The sequence below is a fragment of the Plectropomus leopardus genome, chromosome 7 (genome assembly GCF_026936395.1).
Source record: "Plectropomus leopardus strain MGB_pleo_1.0 chromosome 7, ASM2693639v1, whole genome shotgun sequence".
Taxonomy (NCBI): Eukaryota; Metazoa; Chordata; class Actinopteri; order Perciformes; family Serranidae; genus Plectropomus; species Plectropomus leopardus.
In genome coordinates, this window is record NC_142182.1 from 9104802 (window position 1) to 9124277 (window position 19476).

At 37.7% G+C, this 19476-nt stretch overlaps 2 protein-coding genes across 3 annotated transcripts; both read right to left on the bottom strand.

Moving 5' to 3' along the window:
• Positions 1–1102: 1102 nt before the first annotated feature.
• On the bottom strand, positions 1103–9864 carry arpin (actin related protein 2/3 complex inhibitor). The gene is made up of 6 exons (XM_088079823.1): positions 9685–9864; positions 8492–8567; positions 7085–7217; positions 5520–5726; positions 3051–3214; positions 1103–2368 (listed from the first exon to the last, which is right to left on the bottom strand). The coding sequence occupies exons 1-6, from the start codon at positions 9774–9776 to the stop codon at positions 2360–2362; spliced, it is 681 nt and encodes a 226-aa protein (XP_087935949.1). The 5' UTR covers positions 9777–9864; the 3' UTR covers positions 1103–2359.
• An 875-nt stretch (positions 9865–10739) lies between these two features.
• Positions 10740–19147, bottom strand: fam169b (family with sequence similarity 169 member B). 2 transcript variants are annotated; one of them, XM_088079825.1, is made up of 9 exons: positions 19023–19147; positions 17517–17647; positions 16628–16730; positions 16122–16207; positions 14501–14663; positions 13479–13661; positions 12395–12520; positions 12184–12254; positions 10740–11601 (listed from the first exon to the last, which is right to left on the bottom strand). In XM_088079825.1, exons 2-9 carry the CDS (start codon positions 17640–17642, stop codon positions 11311–11313), a joined length of 1149 nt encoding a protein of 382 aa, XP_087935951.1. In that variant the 5' UTR covers positions 17643–17647; positions 19023–19147; the 3' UTR covers positions 10740–11310. The 2 variants fall into 2 exon arrangements, with proteins under 2 accessions (XP_087935951.1, XP_087935950.1); XM_088079824.1 differs by having other exon boundaries at positions 13479–13691.
• Positions 19148–19476: the final 329 nt, after the last annotated feature.

Sequence of the window (19476 nt, forward strand, 5' to 3'; positions counted from 1 at the left end):
AAATCTACTCTGCATGTAGTATAGTAAATCTGAAACACAGTGACACAAAAGCATTTGAAGGGTTAAAATTCTGAAAATCAATGATAGTTGATATTTATGATTAGGACAGATGTTGGTTAAAAAACAAACTCAATGAAAGGATCATTCAAATCATTAATTTATGATATTTTTAAAGCTTGATTTTGAATAGCACATTTTCTGCATAGAAGGATACGAGTGTGTGTAAAATTAAAGCGGGCCCTAAGGGTTAAATGATGCCACTAACTGTCCTGTGGTCACTGTCTTTTTTAGTAAAAGCTCTGTGTTTTATGGGATAACCATAACCTGTCTGTGCTCTCCTTGCTGCTGCTCGTTAGAGTAACTGGAAACACCTGAGAGCGCTTTAGGTTATTGAAGCATGTGTGCAGCTTGTAGCTCAGCGTCTGACCCTCCACACTGCTGCTGCAGCTCCCTGCTCTTCTCTTGTTTAGTTATGTTCCTTAGTTCTTTGCTTTGCTATTATGCAATTTTTTTAAAAATGTCTGTTTATTGGTTTTTCAATAATAAAACAGGACAAATTGAAAATACACAAAATACCACAGAAATGAGTTCACATATACAGACCTAACTCAACAAAAACAACGTAACATAAAATATGAAGTGTAAATGTTAACTAAAACAGACACCACACTTAACCCAGTAGCAGTAGCATAAAGGTGTGAGGACTATTGCTGCCTCGCTTCTACATAATCAATAAAGGGTTGCCAGGTCTTATTAACATTTGCCAAAAGACAAATGCAGCTTCACAACACCCACACACATTTTCCACTCATGCATCACACACACTACTGACAGTCCTTAACCTCTAATTTGGTTTAAATTGATTTTATGAACATCTTTTATTCAACTTTGCCATGGTGTGTCCCTTTTTGTTGTGGCCTGGTCATATCACTCCACCTGCATCTCGTCTGTTTGTCTGCCGCCAATGACTTTGTATGAAGTTTCCCCTGAATATTTGAATACATATGTGGAGAATGTGTAAATACTGTAGATCTGAACAAACAAATAATGCACTTCCATTAACCGCTGGCATTTTGCAATACATAGCAACACAATTACACACTGAAGAGCGAAATGCTTTTAATGTAACAGCTGAAAACAATAAACTGGAGCGAGTTGTAATGCTGTTTACACTGTTGTGGAGTGGGAAGTCTACAACCTGCAGGGCACTGCCAAAACACCCAATGTGTCCCTGCAGATGTTTTGAAACAAGACTCAACCAGAATGCAAGTGAAATACAGACGCTCAAGGTGAAAAAAAGATCCGGCCAAAGGACAACAAACATGTAAAAATCCATCCGACTCCAAACAGACCAGCCCACGTCCTGTTGATGTGGTCTCGTGGTGGTCAGAGGTTCATTTATCTGCTAAGTTTGACTCTATTCTAAATCTTCAATATTTCCGAAGCAGGGAGAAGTATTAAAGGCCTGAAAACACATTTTCTCACCTCAAATAACTTCAAAAACATATTTTAGTGTGCTATTTAGCAGTAAAACGAGAAAGAAAAAATATATAAAGAAAAGAAAAAATACACATTTTATCATATATAAAATGTAATATAAAATAGGTCTATTTTTACAGCACAAATTTGAGTTTTTTAATCGTCCTCAGGCCCAAAACTAAACATTACAGAGCACAATGAAAATTAAAATTGTAATTTCTAATAATGACAAGCAATATTTACGTGGATTCCTTATTTACAGAGGCTCTACAAGCAGTCAGAGCGTGTGACCCGAACTGGATTATGCAAGTAATTGATATAATAAATGTAAATGACAATTTGCAAATTTGTTTTGAATATGAGAATCACATAAACAGCTCCCTCTGAATGCTTTTATAGTACAAGTGTCACTTTGTGTGTATTTGTTACAAATAATCTCACTCAGAGGGCAGTTTACCTGCCACGAAGGAGTAATCACCTGTAGGTACAAACCCTCACATGAGCTTTTCTTTGTTTTTTTTTAATTCTGTACGTTAACAAAGCAAACTGTATATTTGTGGCACGTAGCTGTCAGGACAACAGATATCTGGGACTGCAATTAAAATCAGGGTAAATTTTGGGATCTGATCCAAAGTTTTAAGATAGTGTGCATCTCAGCTAGACACACTCTGTGGAGCTGGAAGAGTCTTGTCCCATATTGCAGAAGTGACGCAAGCTTTCCAGCCCCAAGGCCACATATGTAAGAGGTTAAACACCCCAGTGAGACGTCCGAGTCCAGTATACAATCCAAAACACAGGAATGGATCAAAACTGAAGCAGTGCAACCTGGAGACTGGAATGAGTCCAAGATTTCAGGCTGATGGGAGAGTTGTGGTTTTCCTTAGTCATCCTGAGAGAGAAACAAAGTGGGACGAGTGTTTATTTAAGACTGTGAACAACAGATGCAGCCACAGAGGGATCCTGCTGCCCACTTCCTGTTAGCACACGCAGATTCTAGCTTGTTTTCCACATCCATCCAAGTGTCACGTGGACAAAGATGATGAGTTCCCAGACTCAGGGCTTATATAATTGTGAAAGTACAAAGCAACATATGTTATTGTCTTGATTCACAGATGTTTCATATACATGAAGCAAAGTAGCAAAAATGAGGATTCACGGTGGAAACTGTTGTTTTTTTTTATTTTGGCGTGAATTCTAAACGATTTGTTAAAGGTGGCGAGATAAATGACCTTATAAATGACCTTAAATTCATTAAAATATTATTAAATAACCAGGTAGAATTTTTAAGAAAAAATATTTAAAATGATCTAAAATTAGGTTACAGAAAAAAAATACAAATTTATAATTGTTATTTATATTTATTTTATATTTTATTTTAGTTTTTGTTCTTTTACCTTTTTTTATTTCTTTTGTGTATCTCAAGGAATAGTCTTGTCGCTTTTTACTAATTTCTTGCAAATTTTGTGTCATTTTTTTTGACAAGTTGCTTATTGACTACGCTTCGTGTTTTTTGAAAGAAATCAAGGCAGTTTTCCAGGTTTGTATGTATATAATACATCCATGGTCCTCACCCATTCGTCCTCGTCTGCTCCCTCTCCTTCTCCTCCAGACTTCTGAGTGCTGGCTGCGTCTGCTTTGTTGGCCATGATCTTGTCCGTCCACGATGCTCCAGCCTTTTCGTCTCCAGCAAAGTTACACTTGGTCACCGTGCTGCCGTCAACTTTGGCTAAGGAGACTGGAAAGCAGAGACGACAGTGAGTTTGTTTAAGCGCTTCAGAAAACAGCGACAGACTTACAACACAGACATAACAAGACATATGAATGAAGAAGTACAAGAAAATAAATACGATAAGCAAAAACCAAACAAAGGCAAGTCTGAACAGATGTCCACAGATCTTAAAGCCCTAGAAACTTAACTTCACAAATAATTATCTTGAACATTAAATATTCATGACATAACCATCAATCAAAGTTCAAAGTTGGAAGAAAAAACATCCTTAGTTACTATTTATCAGGAGTTAATCCTCCTTATCAGGACTGTGTGGCTGTGGTTTGATCACACTGGATGACTCCTGAAGGTGTTTTCAAGACCTGTCTAAAAAAAAAACTGTCTAATGGGAGCAGATCAAAGCATTCGACTCTATCAAAGGGTTGGATGACTTTGTTTTTTAATATGAGAGAGGTCAAACGCTGTTCATTTCCCTCGAGCGTACTCGTGAAAACTGCGAGGGACCGGAAAAACAAAACTCTAATTTAATTTCATTCTCTCCCCGCTCCCATGGAGGTCAACATCGGAACAGGCTTCATCAGTGTGAGGGTCATGAAAACCAAAAAGACCCTTTGGCTTTGAAAATCAGATCCATCTTATGAACAAATTACAGAGCTCTGACGAAATCTTGTGCTGCTGTATCCCTCAACAAAGATCCACTTCAGACTTTACGTGGGTATCCATAAAGGTCTAGTGTGCAGGATATATAGGCAGCAATGAAATATGATGTAATAAGTATGTTTTCTTTAATGTGAAATTGACTGAAAATAAGAATCGTTGTGTTTCCACTACCTTCAAATGAATATCTCTATCTATATTGCCAGTTAACACAGCGACAGAAGGGGTTTGTGTTTTCAAACGATAACAACCTGGAACCACGTTTGTATTTTCAAAAGTTTGTTTCAAAGTTTCAAATTTATCAAAAGATGGTATTTTCAGGCCCCCAAAACGCTGTTGTTAGCTGTGTCCCAATTCAGGGTCTGCCTCCTTCAGAAGACGCAGCCTACGTGGCCTACGGAGGCGACTCCTTCGGAGGCACCTCCGAAGGCCGCATCAACGGTTGTTAAATGGGACCGTCTAGCCTTCAGAGGATTTCCTGCTCGCATCACCAGATGTTCCCGCCCTTACCCCCACATCAGCTGATTCCTGCTGTAAAGCTCGTCAGAGAGAGTTGTGTCCCAATTCAGGGTCTGCATCCTTCGGAGGACGCAGCCTACGCGGTCTACGGAGGCGACTCCTTCGGAGGCGACTCCGAAGGACGAACTGGCTCTACATTCCAATAGCTAGTATGCTAGGTGGCTACGTGTTAACATTACTAACGTCACGTATTATGAAGGAAATTATGAGATGTTCCTCTAAGTTTAACATATCTGGCATTTGATTTTGATCTCTGATCGCTTTGTGCCGCCAGTATGACAATTATTTTTGAAGATCGCAGGCGCGCAAGGAATCTTGGGAAATGGAAGGCCGTGAAGGATAGTAGCGATGTGTTAAATTAAAGCCGCATTTGTGGGCTGCATAAGAAGGAGCCTTCGAATTGGGACGAAATGGGACAGCCTTCGCGCAGAGCTGTGACGTTATCGGCCTTCGAATGCAGCCTCCGAAGGACGCAGACCCCGAATTGGGACACAGTTGTTGTGTGACTGAAAGGCCCAACCACAACAAAATTTTAATGTTTTATACAAGAACTGTTGCCATGTAAACTACTGCTCCTTATTCAGTGTTTCCAGATTCAGATTCAGACAACTTTATTGATCCTTTACACTGAAGAAAAATATGTAATTAAATTACAGCTACTAATCAAAATGTTGGTGATTACAAAGCGGTTACATCCGTTACACGATATAAAGGCACACTGGATGCACATGTGCTGTCTTTAGTGATTTGATTTGATTTTTTAAATTTATTTTGAACATATAATGAAAATAGAGAAATGGTTATTAGCAGACAGACACATTTTAATCTATATATATATTTTTTTTTTTTTACAGATTACATATTTGGAAAGGAGTGAGAAGAAGTACAAATTTATTTAATCCCAACCCTTCTCCATAAGTCATTGAATTTTAATTAACCAGCTTCCTTATTAATTTAAACCTATACTCTAATTAATTTTACATATAGGCATAAACCCAAATCAAATATCTAAAATTTTACATTATTATTACAGAAAAAATAAAGATAAACTAAGAAAAATATAAATATTAAGGAACCAAATAAATAAACAAACAATGTATGTGGAAGCCTCTCAGAAGTATGATAACAGACTCACATATGAAAGGACTGTTTCCTCTGGTCTTCAGCCGGATGTCCTGTCCTGTTTCCAGCTCCATTTCATCCATCTGTGACTCGGGGTACCAGAAGGCCCAGGTCCCGCCGGGTCGGTGCTTGTCTGTTATCTTCATCAGCTCAGCTTTGTTCACCATCTCTGACAGCTGCTCCTCAGACAGACGGTCCGACTCCCCTTTGGCTTCCACCTCTGGAGGGACAGAAAATGTCCATCAAACCAAACAGCTCAACACACTGCAACCAAAGAAAACTCACACAGATATGAAAAACACGAGCAAATAAAGAAAATATCTTCACCGAATCTGACAACACATGCATCACATTTAGAGAAAAACATGTTGAAAAAAACAAAACCAGATACAGGAACAATGAACACAATGATGAACGGAAAACAGATGTTTCCAGGGAGCTATAAAATATCACACACTCTTTGTTGCCCTCGTTTGTTGATCACGAAGTTACTGAAGATAACAATCTGCTGTGTTTGAAAATGGGCAAAAAATGCAGGTTGTTTGTTTTAACAATTTGATGACATAATCCAGACATTACTGCAGATATATGAAAGCTGGGCAATATATCAATATTGGATCGATACTGTGATTTGAGATGTGATATTGAGTTAGATTTCGGATATTGTATATTAGGGACACTCAAACTGCTTTGCTTGGGGGTCACGTTGACAAACTGACAGGAGGTCAGGGGCCAGTCGCAGCGGCCCCATATATATTTCTAGGATTTTAGGATGTTTCTGGGATATTAGGACATTTCTTAATTTTTAGGACGTTTCTAAGATTTTAGAGAATTTCTTCGATTTTAGGACATTTCTATGACTTTAGAACATTTCAACATTTTGGGACATTTCTGAGATATGTGGACATTTCTGGGATTTTAGGACATTAGAAGGATTTTAGGACATTAGGGCCTCTGTCGGGATCGTCGACTGGCACTTTTTTTGATAAACAGGCTCTGTTTTAATGCTGTTTTTACACTCTGGCACCTTATGTTTAGTAAAAGTACAGTACCGTGTGAATCACTTTATTTTTTACTGTGATTTAGAAAATGTTTGGCAATAAAATGATTAAAGCAAAGTGATGTATTTTTTTTTAACCTTACCAGACTGTTCTAGCTGTTCTGTTATTTGCTTTTTAGTCATTGATGATGACAATTTATCAAATATCTCATTGTGTAATATTTTGTAAAGCACCTACAGTTAACCCTACAATATAACTGCTGTATCAATATCCAGGTATTTGGTCAAAAATATCGTGAAAAAATGATTTTTCGTATGGCCAGGCCCCAAGATATACACAGTTTATCAAGTGTAGTCCACTTGTGTTAATCTCTTGCCTTCTGCTGATTTTAAGCCTATGAACTCAAATAATGGCAAATAATATCTCATATCTGGCCTTGTGATCTCTCACTCAGCTATTCTGATATTTCACACAGAGTCACAAATCTGAAGTTACATAGCAGACAAAAACAGAATAAAGTTTGGAGAGGAAAGGGAATATGTAAACATCAGCTCAAATGTTTTTGTTATCTACTCACTGTAGGAGGACATGAGGAAGCCAGTGTTAACCTTTTTGGTGTCACTGAAGTTTGGCTCGATCTCCTTCCCGCTGGCATCAAACTTCCTCCGATGGATGCGGCTGGGTTTGACGTAGAGCACGTAGAAACGGGCCTGCCAGGGACAGAAACAACACAAGGTGTATGTTTTGTCCGTCTGAGCTTTTGTTTAGTCTGTCCAAAAAGCTTCGGATTTGGGCAAAACCTGAAGTTGTGTCTTTGCTGTCAGCAGCTGATGGTGAAAGACACGGTTGTACTGTTCAGTAAAAGATGAAGAAAAGAGGAAACCAGGGGACACTTTGACGGCATGAATTTATTATTCAAGACAGAAGAGGCTTTTAAAAATGATTCTGTTTTTCAGTGTTATTTACTCTGAAAATGATGAGCTGACGTGTAGAAAATAATGGATGATGCGTCACTTTGCACAGTGATTTTCCACAGTATTTGCTTGTCATCCCCAAAATCAAAAGGACAAGAGTACACACTCACAGCTTGGCCAACTCAAAAACCAAATAAACAAAATAAACAACAATGATCGCCTGAATGTCTGCGGAAAGTAAGATTCCACACAGGACTCGTAAATCGTCATCGTTGGTCATTTTTCAAAAGCACAGCAAGTTTCTAAAAAAATGTCGCTGGAGTGCTACAACAAGAGCCGACAGCATCCCGCCTGCATTCTGATTCATTTACTGAAACAAAGATTAAACATCACATTAACTTCATTTTTTTCCTCTCATTTGAAAACTGCTAATCATATGTTACCATAGAGTGCATTTAGTAATTTTACATCTATCACTATTGTTATATGACACGCTGTTGTTACCATTACGGCTGTGCTTCCCTCCCTCCCTTCCCCTCTCTTCTTCTCTCTCTTTCTCTTTCCTTTTTGTCATTACTGTTATTTAATTATTTACGAAATCTACTGCACGTCTGTCCGTCCTGGAAGAGGGATCCCTCCTCAGCGCTCTTCCTGAGGTTTCTACTATTTTTTTCCCTGTTACAGGGTTTTTTGGGGAGTTTTTCCTTAGATGATGTGAGGATCTAACGATAGAGGGATGCTGTATGCTGTAAAGCCCTCTGAGGCAAACTGTGTTTTGTGATAATGGGCTTCATAAATAAAATTGAATTGAAATGAATTAAATTGAAATTGCTAATATATAAAACAACCTGAATACAGGAAAGTTAAAAGTGACTTCTGGCAAGTAAATTTCTGACCCATTTGCCCAACCGGGCAGTGAAAACAAACATTAGCTTTGAACTCTGTGGCGGAAAAGAGAGAGCTGTTAGTATTCAGTTTAACACTGAACACGAACAGATGAATGATGTCTTCTCCTGCAGTGCCAGACTCACAGCCCCAGGTAAGAGCTAGCTGAATTTATCCTGTCGTACCTTTTGGTTGTTGTCATCGTTGATAGCATGTCTGGAAACATCCAGCAGCTTTCCTTCCAGAAGAACTCCCTCGCCGCTGTGCAGAGGAAACACAGAGTCTTAAAATCAAGCTGTGTGGCGACACTTCACACTTCTGTTCTTCCACAAAGAAACCTGAATAACTGAGACAAACCAGTGCCAAAAAAAGTCCTTTCAACTTTCCTTTGGGGCCACTTTTGCAAAATGACAGGAGGCCAGGGGCCAGTCGCAGCATAAGTTTCTGGGACATTTCTTGTGTTTAAGCATATATTTTACAATTTACAGACATTTCTAGAATTTTGGCACATTTTTATGATTTTTGGCCATTTCTAGGATTTTAAGACATTTTAAGTGTTTTACGATTGTAGCTGTAGTTGCAGCATTTTTTAAAGAAAATTTCTTGAATTTTAGTATGTTTCTTAGATTTTAGGACCTTTGTATGACTTTAGGACAATTCGATGTTTTTAGGACATTTCTAGGATTTTAACACATTTCAAGTATTTTAGGACAGTTGTAAGATTTTAGGACATTTCTTGGATTTCAGAATGTTTCTTGGACTTCAGGATGTTTTAACATTTTTAGGACATTCCTGGGATTTTTGGACATTTCTAGGAATTTAGGACTTTGGCTAGGGTGCGGGGATCCTTCACTTTTTTGATAAACAAGTTCTATTTTTACGCTGTTTTAAGCACTCTAGCACCTTGTGTGTACTGAAATTACAAAAACAACTCCAGGAGTGAATCACTTTATTTTTATTGTGAATTAGAAAATAGTCAGGGGGCCACCTGGCAGCCTATCTGGGGCCAGATTTGGCCCGTGGGGCTTTAAATTGAGTATCTCTGTTGTAAAGTAACTTAAGGTGTAAACTTAAGTGAAGTAAAACACATGAATTAGGGCGTTTGCTATCAGCAACTATTTAAACAGGTTTGTAGTTTTACCGAGATTCAATGCTGCCTGGCGGATTCACTATAATGACGAATATACAAAACACTGATTACTGTCGACAAAATGATGAATAGGAAGTGTGTATGTAAACTGTGCATTTTCTTCAGTTCAGTTTAGTGATGTTTTTAACAACACACAGTGAAACATAGTGAATCATACTGACACACTGTAACTACAACTGCTCTGAATACTTGGATCGTTACCTTTCACTTTGAGTATTTCAGTCCTACCTTTCATACGCGGAGGGACACCACGCGCGCTCCAGTCTCTCCGTGTGGACCGGTTTGTTCTGTAAAGACGCGTTGTGATAAATGCGACTCATTTTTTATTTACTGCACTGTAACTTTTCCTCTCCGCGAGATTTTTCCTGTTTCCACACTTCCTGTTCCTACATGCAGCTGCGCGAGAGGGGTGCGCTTGATTTTCTCACAGCGGCTGTCAGCTGTGCAGGAGATGAGGAAACTGTGTGCTGCATGAGGTTCAAGGATACATGCAAAGAACATTTTTTTTGGTTATCACAGCCTGGGATATGTCAGTCGTTTGCAGCAACACTGATTGTGACAGTTCACCTCGTAGAAATAGCAAGTATTTTCTCCACATGCCAAATGTGGTAAAAACGACGTCATCAGGTGGAAAATAATAAAAAACCCAGAAAAAAGCCCAGAACGAAACCCAGAAGTAATACAATTCATGTTTTTATACTTTGAACGAGCTTTAAAGACGCATTTTTGCAACTAACACTATGAGTGTAAGACTTTTGTTAACACAGTGTGTCTCTGTGTGTGTGTGTGTGTGTGTGTGTGTTTGTGTCTCTCTCTCTCTGTGTGTGTGTATGACTTATTGTAAGAAATGAGCTAAAAATTCCAAGATTAAACATAAATACACAATCTTGCCAAAATGTATTCCACATACATGAACACAACCAAAATGATCAAAAAACGAAGAATGAAACGTGCGTAAAATGCGCCAAACAGTCCCTAAGGGTTAAAGGACATTAAAACAAGTATCATCTAGTAATAAAATATTATCAAAATATAAGAGCTCCTATGACTGTCATGTAGTGACGTGTCCAGATTTTTTTTTTTTAATGGGGTGGCTGAAATGGGACACTGACAGTATGGGTCACAGGTGTCAGTATAGCTTTAATTTGCCATTTTTGCCTCCTCACTACCCATACTTACTTTAATTACTTACATTGTACTGTCCTACATCTCTGTTTACAGTGTAGTTCTAACGATAAATAGACCTACCAATCACAACATAACAGAGTAACACCACACAAATGTATAATAAAGCTTCCATACTTTATTAAAGAAAATGTTCCTCCAAAAGTAAATAGTACAATGGCAAGTATAAAATGCAAACAAAAGTACAATAAAATAGTCTGTGCCAACTTTAAGAATTTTAAAAGTATCAATGTATTTTGTAAAATTAATCAAGCTGGACTCGACTCGACACATTACTGCCTCTCAGGTTTAAGACTGAATTGCAAAAAAAAAAAAAAAAATCAGTGTATTTATCAAATAATAAAATGTGTTTATATATTTTTCAGTATTTTGACCAGCTGTATTCTTGCTCTGCTGTCAGTTATGAGTCGTCTTTATTTATGCCTAACATTAAAAGGGTGAAATACTGCCCCCTATTCAGTTGGACTGGGTGGCTGCAAATTACAAATAGCTCCTTTAACAAAGGCAACAGAGGAGTGATGGAGAGGTCTTTGGAGGATAGCGTGCAGCCCCAATCCATCAGCCCAAAGGGTGTGTAAACTTCATAAACAGAGCACAGAGTGGACAAAACCTCCACTTCATCAGTATGAACAGTTCCTGCTGTTGCACACAATGCCTGTGTCTGTATCCTTATGTCCATCTGACTCTTTTGGCACTTTTTTGTGTTTCCTCCAACTCTGGCTTGGATTTCAGAGCTTGTTTTGTGTTCAGGGACTGTGGTGGTCCAGTGGGACATCTAGAGTCCAGATCATCGGCGTGGGTTGCAGGAATACATCCTGTTCCAGAGTGCTCGCTGCTCGGGGAGCTTTCTCCTTCAGTTTGATCACAACGTTTCATTTGTTGTACGGAGGAGCCTATTACCAGCGGACTGTTCGCATTACGGGTGCTCGGAGAGGTCAGGTCCTCTTTACAATTGTTAGTCTGTGTCATAAAAACAGAGGAGACTCTTAGATCCCAACATGCAACCGAAAGTCATCAACATAAAGTGGACAAATTCATGTAAAAAGACAATAGATGAGCTCACCAAAAGTTCCACTTTGTTGAAGCTCATAATGACGGCAATCCCACACATTTTCATAAATAAAATTTCAAAACCTTTCATGACTTTTCAAGGATTCATAAAGCTTTTTTTCCCTTCTTTTCACACTTTGCCAGCAGTTTTAAAATATATCTCATTCAAACTTTAATCAAACTGAATTTTAGCTAGCTGGCATATACGGAGAGAGAGAAAATTAAGAAATGTACATGTTGGTAAACAAAACAGTGACATAATTAAATTTGTTGTTCTTGTAAGGGGAGATAACTGACACAATTTCTTTTCACATGCAACAAGATGACTTTTCCAAAACTGTTTATCATTTTTACTAATTCTAATAAATAAATAAATAAATAAATAATTTGTATGTAACAAAATCAGTCAAAGTGCATCACCAGTAGCTTTTTTAAAAAGATAAATATAAAAATGTCAACATAATTCAAACATAAGCAGAGAAATATTCCCACCTTCTGAGAGGTGTCATCTCCTTTATTCCTGTGTGTTTCCGCTGACGTCGTCCTACAGTCTTCATCATTACCTGGAAAAACACAAATAAACAACAACCTGGACGACCTCAGAAACACTTGGAAACTTTTGGAAACTTAGTTTTGCAGTATGAAATCTAAAATGTTTCAAGCAACTAAAACACACAAAAAATATAATAAATATAATCTGTACTGAGGGGGTAGCGGCCTAGCTGGATGTTGAGCCAGATGTTTCGGCGTTGAGTCCAGCCCCCTGGAGCCTCCACCTCGTACAGACGCTCCACATGTTCCTCATGCTGCTGCAGGAAGCTCCTACACACTGAACACACAGGGGACACAAACACAGCCTGTTAAGTGGTTGTTATAGAGTTAGTTCGTTAAAATAAAAAAGAAATAATAAAATGATTATATGTGTAGCAGTCAGACACCTTCATCTTAAAAATAAAACACAGTTTTGTCGTTGTTGTAATTCAGTTGTTGTTCATGACATCTGTTGCATGTCTGGAAGAGGGATCCCTCCTCAGTCGCTCTTCCTGAGGTTTCAACCATTTTTTTCCCCCCGTTACAGGGTTTATTTGGGGAAGTTTTTCCTTCGATGATGTGAGGGTCTAAGGGCAGACAAATGTCGTATGCTGTATGTTTCTCATGTTCGTCCTGCACTGTTTTTGCTTATTTGCACATTTAACCATTGCACTTTTCGCAATACTTGGTGGTATTCTCCCATTTTTGGTACGAGCTCTGGACTGAACATTTGCTAGTGATTTTGTATATGTTTATGGTGCTTTTATATTGGTTTTTTTTGTATGACTTTTATTATTGACTTTTAGACTTTTAATTGGGTCTTATTTTCACTGTTGATATTGTCATTGAATACCTGTCTTTTGTGTAACTGTGTTTGTGTTTTCCCTTCATGGGATAATAAAATGATTCTGATTCTGAGCCCTCTGAGGCAGACTGTGTTTTGTGATAATGGGCTTGATAAATAAAATTGACTTGACTTGACATCCCAGCTGCCAGATAATCATCTCTGCGTCCACAGTGGGGGAAAAGTGAGATTAAAATTGACAAAGCCAGACAAAACAACTTGATTTATTACTGTATTGTGAATATATCCAAGTAATTTTGTTATTCTCATATGAAATGGATGTAGCAGAGGATATATGTATTCTGCCAAATATGACAAAAGTCACCTCTAGATTAGAGAAACATGAAAAAGGAGAACTAAAGTGTGAATAAAGAAATAAATGGGCTTAGTGGGGGGATAAATTAGAGCTGACCTGCCGCCATGCTGGGTGATAATGGAGAGCTGACTCCCAGAAACTTCTCTGTGGAGAACGAGGAGCAGAAATCTTCCAGCATCTGAAGACCAAAGCCTCTCCTCCTGCAGCTCCTCCTCACCAGCACCGTGTCCAGCACAGGCAGCAGGTAGCAGCTGCCGCTCCAGCTGTCACACAGACCGCCTGCAACACGAGCCGCACAACAGTCACTGTCTGAAATAAACACGTCATCGTAGTAAATTCCTGCAGCGTACATGAATCCTGTGTAGGTTTTTAGTGTGCAAATCTACACAGATTTACTAAAATTTATGAATGAGACCCAGAAACGGAAACTCAGGTGAAATGTTTTGGTTTGGTTTTGCTGTGGATTTAAAAAAAAAGACTCTCATCCTGACCAAATGAGAAGGATTTCTCACACTCCTGGTGATCACAGTCGTTTGGTTTTTATTTTGGATTACACAACTTTCCCCAGCAGCATTTTGCTTCCCCATTTTATACATCTGAAAATGATCCTGCTGTGACATACGGATGGTTGTGACCTGTTTTTATTTCTGTGTCATGCCAGTCATCTCGTTTAGGATTACAAGACACCATCATGATACAAAATGTGTCATCTTCTGGTTTTACAGATATCAGCAAAAAATAAATAAATAGATACATAAAATAAATTAAGTTACAAAATAATATATGACTAATAGTCAATAAAAAAATACCTTTTAACATTTTTTTTTACAAAGCTGCAGTTTATCTCTTCTCCCATGCTTACTCCAGATAACGAGTTAATCTTAATGTTACTTAATATTTGTGCATCATCCATTTGTACAAAATCAATATGTTTTCATGTTATTAAACAAAAATGTGTGCAGTTCCACATAAAAAGGCAGCAGCCACAGTGATATAAAGTCCTGTCATGTGAAGTGACGTACAATTAACAGGTCAGATACAGTTAATCGATTATGACCTTAAAGAGGAACAACAACCAGAGTTAAAATATTTATTTCTGTAAGGTGGCAGCATCCTACCTTTGTGTTTGATGGTGTAGAAGCCGACCGCCTGGCCGTCTCTCCACAGCAGTTTGCAGCTCTCTGTGCGGGCGTGCAGGGAGAACGCCACCTCCTCCTGTGACGACCTCTCCACCACCCGACTGAGCAGGAACACAATCACCCGCTCCGTGATCGACTGCACCTGCAGAAAACACTCGGTCTTAGGAAGCACGTGAACACTGATGAGAACAAACAGCACAGAAATCACAGCTTAACTCTTAAACCACAAGAGCTGAGATTTCAATTAGTATATATATGCAATTAACGATGTTTTGGGGGAATACTTCAGCCGCAAAATGACCATTTGTGTATTATTTAGTCTTGCTGTGTTTACTTAATCTGTGTGTCATTGTTTTTTAATTTTCCGAATATAAATATGATACACAGATTCACTAAAATCTGCTGCTGGGTTCAGAGTCATATGTCAAATATCCAACTTGAAACTAACTTCAGCATGGTATACCGTTGGATGCAGAGATATGAACTTTTGTTTTTTATATGTCTGCGCAGCCACAGCCAGAGGCATTATGTTTTCAGGTCTTCTGTCCATCCATACGTCCGGCACATTCTTGTTAACACGATATCTCAAGAATGCCTTCGGAGAATTTCTTCAAATTTCGCACAAATGTTCAAGCACACTCAAGGATGAACTGATAATAATTTGGTGGTCAAAGGTCAAAGGTCAAAAGTCACAGTGACCATGCATTCATCTCAGTCTTGTGAATGCGATATCTCGTTTGTGTCGAGTTTGACAGAAACATTCAAAATGGGGTGAACATGAGTGAAATGTGTTTTTCTCTGCAGCAAAACAAGAGCAGCAGGTTTAACTTGTATATCCTACAACATCTTGGAGGCGAGCCTCGAATAAATCCTTGAATTCTGTCTTGACTTTTAAAGCAAGTTTCATGTTTTCTTTTCCTGATGCTTTACAGACTAAATGTAAACACAGGTAAAAAAAGGTCTCTATTGCTTTGTAAAGGTTAACCCTTTTTATCACTTTTCTTGTGTTGCATTCAGCCACCTTTCATAATTACATAAACCCCTGAACCCTAAGTAACTTGGTTTGATTTCCTTCAAAAACATGGGAAAAAAAGGCAATGAGCAACTTGGAAAGAAATGTTTCGCCAGTTATGAGGCATTAGTAAATTTATAAGATTATTAAAAAAAAAATAAATAAATAAATAAATATATATATATATTAATATTATTATTACAAAATTTTTGTAGTTTTAAGTTTTTTTTCCAGATTGTTTCCCTGCTGTTGTTGGGTTTTTATTAATAGATTAATATTTATATATATATTTTTTTTAACTCTCCTGTTGTTTTTTCTCGTGCTTTTTTTGGATATTTTTGTTGTTTTTAAGTTGTTCATTGCCTTCTTTCCATATTTTTTTGAGAAATCAAGCCAATTTGCCCAGGTTTCAAAGGGTTAAAAGAGCTGAGTTGTAGCTTGTATGATTTCATGTGACACATATATAAGAGTGATTGTTGGTTGATTACACAGACAGATTATTTCATATTTCTTTCTGTGTCGGGACCCTGCTCTGTCTATCACTGTGTCACAGTGATGTTGACGACACATAAACAGATGTGCAGTTACCGAAATCAAGCCACTTCTAGACTTGCTGGTCGTTCGTAAAACATCGTCCACACACCACCACTTCTCATGCAGGAATAAAGCCACAACTGGAATGTAAAGCAGAAAACATTAGTGTTCGTCCCAACAGGTGTCTAATTAAGACTTTGGGTCTCATTCATGACATGTTAGTAAATCTGCACATAGAACACCTTGGTACTAAAAACCTTCATTAACGCTGCAGGAAACTCGGATTTGATCGTAAGCACGCGTTTACGTTCATAAATGTCGATCAATTGTAAATTGACGGTGCTCCTGCTAGTCAGCAATTAACATACATCCCAACCTATGAACAGCCTGTGAGGACCATATAAGGAGGTTACAGCTACTGTCGATAAGTGCATCCTGTTGACCTGCGGAAACTACGCGAAGAAATAAAGACAGAGAGAAAAAAAATCTTTTAATGTGCTGAGATTAAAGTTATTACTAACACACTGATGAATGAGACCCACTGAGTCTTAGTTCCCAACCTTGTGTTGGATCATCAGGAGGGTGAAGTGCCAGCAGCGTACAGGCGGGTTGGTCTTCTTCAAACAGCTGCAGCCGCTGCACATTGTTCGCTGTTATCGCAATCTGAACAGACAGGAAGACGACTTACTGCATTCAACTACATCCGAGACACCAGAGTAGCAACAAAGACTGCTCTCTTTCCAAAACATACTTTTCTTTATGTAATTTCAAACCCAATGCTGTATACTTAACTTTAAAGGAAACATGAAACATTAACCCTTTGAAACTTTGAAACTGATTTCTTTCAAAAACATGGGAAGAAGGGAATAAAAAAAGGAAATAGTAACAAATCAGAAAAAAGTACGAGAAAATTACCGGAAAATCAGTAAAAAATAAAATAAAAAAAATAAAGAACAAAATGTAAAAAAAGCAAAAATAAGAAAATAAACTTTAAAAGGTGTTATAAATTATAATATCATAATTTTAAATATGTAATAATAATAACTATGAATATAGATGCCCTGCCTTTTTTCTTTTTTCCTCAAATACATTTTCCCCCTAGCTTTTTAAAAATACATTTCCTAACTTCTGGAAATTTGGGGAACATTTCCAACCAAGTTGCTCATTGCCTTTTCCCCATGTTTTTGGAAAGAAATCACACCAATTTGCTCAGAGGTTTGAATATTTTTGAAAGGCATCTAAAAGCAAGAGAAGTGATGTTGCTCCATGTTTCAAAGGTTTCATCTGTCAAGCACATTTGCAGATATTTGCTAAATCAATTGTTAACAGTGAATCAGTGACGGTGAGATGAAAGGGTGAATACTATGTGCATTTATGCAATTTCTCATGTGGATACAGTAAAAACACATCCATTATGAAATTGTGAGGTCATTCAGAGTGTTATGGTACCTCTGAAGAATGTGATAATTGAAACCACTTATTACGAGGAGGCCTGGACTCCAGAGCGGAGAGGTTTCGTTCAGATGCTGACGTCAGGTCGGTGTCATCCACAGCTGGAAGGTCTACGGGGTACATGGCCTCTAAAAGGGAATACAGCTGTTCAGGGGATGGTTACACATTTACGACGGCTTAAAAACATCCACATACAGCAAGAGTGTCCCCTGACTTTATGAATGTCATCACATCTGTAGCGACCTTGTTAAGCAATCGTCCCTAACCGACTGTGTCCAGTTCTGTGGTAAAGATGTCCTTCCACCAGACCCAACGTACAAAGAAAGTACCCTGAACTTAACTTAATCAAAAGTATACTTATAAAAAAAAAATACTATAAGTGTGCTATTAGTGATGCACTAACAATATGCCTACTCCGAGGTTATAAAGAAGTACACAGAACTAGAATTAATCAAAGTATACCCAATATACCTATTAGCAGTGTACTAAAAGTGTGCTATTTTACATGTACAAAATGTACTACTATGATGTAATTTATTGCTACTAAAGAGATACTTAAATACAATTAAATGTACTTAAATGTACTACTTTGAGATCCCATTAAGATGCACTTAAATATACTCAAGTACATATTTTATTATAAATGCGGCACTTTTCTAAAAAACAAAAAATACTTTAATCCAACATTTTTCTACTTGAAGTATTTTTAATTATTATATTAATACACTTGAAACAGATAAATATCTAATCAATTAAACTGTACTTGAAATGTGTTTTTTTTTATTTTACTTTATTTATAACTATATTTTGTAAGTGTATTTAAGAGTAATCTAAAAATGGATCAAAATACACTTTGTGCATTCCCTGAAAACATGATTAATACATAAAAAATGTGTTATTTTCCATGCACTAAAAAATTTGCACATTAATTAATACATTAATGATATGTCATTAGTGATATTAAACATAAGTATTCTGCACTTTTCTGGACTACACTGGCTGTTCTGGCTGTTTGCCTTGTTTGTGAAAGCACAGAATAGATATCAGAGGATGACTTATGATCTTTGGCTGCTACTTCCTCGTGGTAAGATCGGTACATTTACAGTAAGTTCACCGCTGGTGAAGCTGACTGGAGCTAAACATTAACTTTCAGCTCACACAGCTTCATCCACAGTGCACGTCTGATGGGTGATAAGCGCCTCCATTCAAAACCATTTCAACTTATGACAATAAAATACATTTGGGTGTTTTGTTTTGTTTAGATGAATTATAAAAGTTACTGTTGGAGATAATATGTTGAGTGTCGCCCTTTAGCGACTTCACGAGCAAAGCAGCTTTACACAGACAGTTTAACTTGACAGCTGTGTGCACTTTGAACTGCTAACTTACTGACGCTAACAAAACCAATATGTAACGACCACAATACCCATAAAGCATCACGGGGCGATTTTATGGCAAATACTGCGGGCTTGGTTTGGTAAGACGCCACAACAATAAACTTACCTTACAGGTGAATAAGTGACAGATCAGTAGAGACGGAGGCAGCTTCCTGCTCCACCTGCAACGTCCCCAAACTTTATTTTGATCCCATCTTGACGTTTTTGTTTTTGCACTGCAGCGCCACCCTCGGACGACAGAGCGTCATTGCGCAAGCGCTATCAACATGACCGGAAATACGTGAGGTGGACTTCAAAATATAAGCATACGATTTGCCAAAAACATCAGCACTGCAATTTTGGGACGTTCAGACTGTGTGACAAAGTAAACGTTATTATCTCCAACAAAAATCTTCAAAATGTTACACATTATATATATTCCTATTGTTATTCTTGCTTATATATATTCTTTTGTTCATTGTTATAACTTTGCACACACGTTTAACTCACATACTAGTTTTAAACACTGCATTGTAGCATAAGGCACAGTTTTATATTTTACACACATTAACCTCATTATA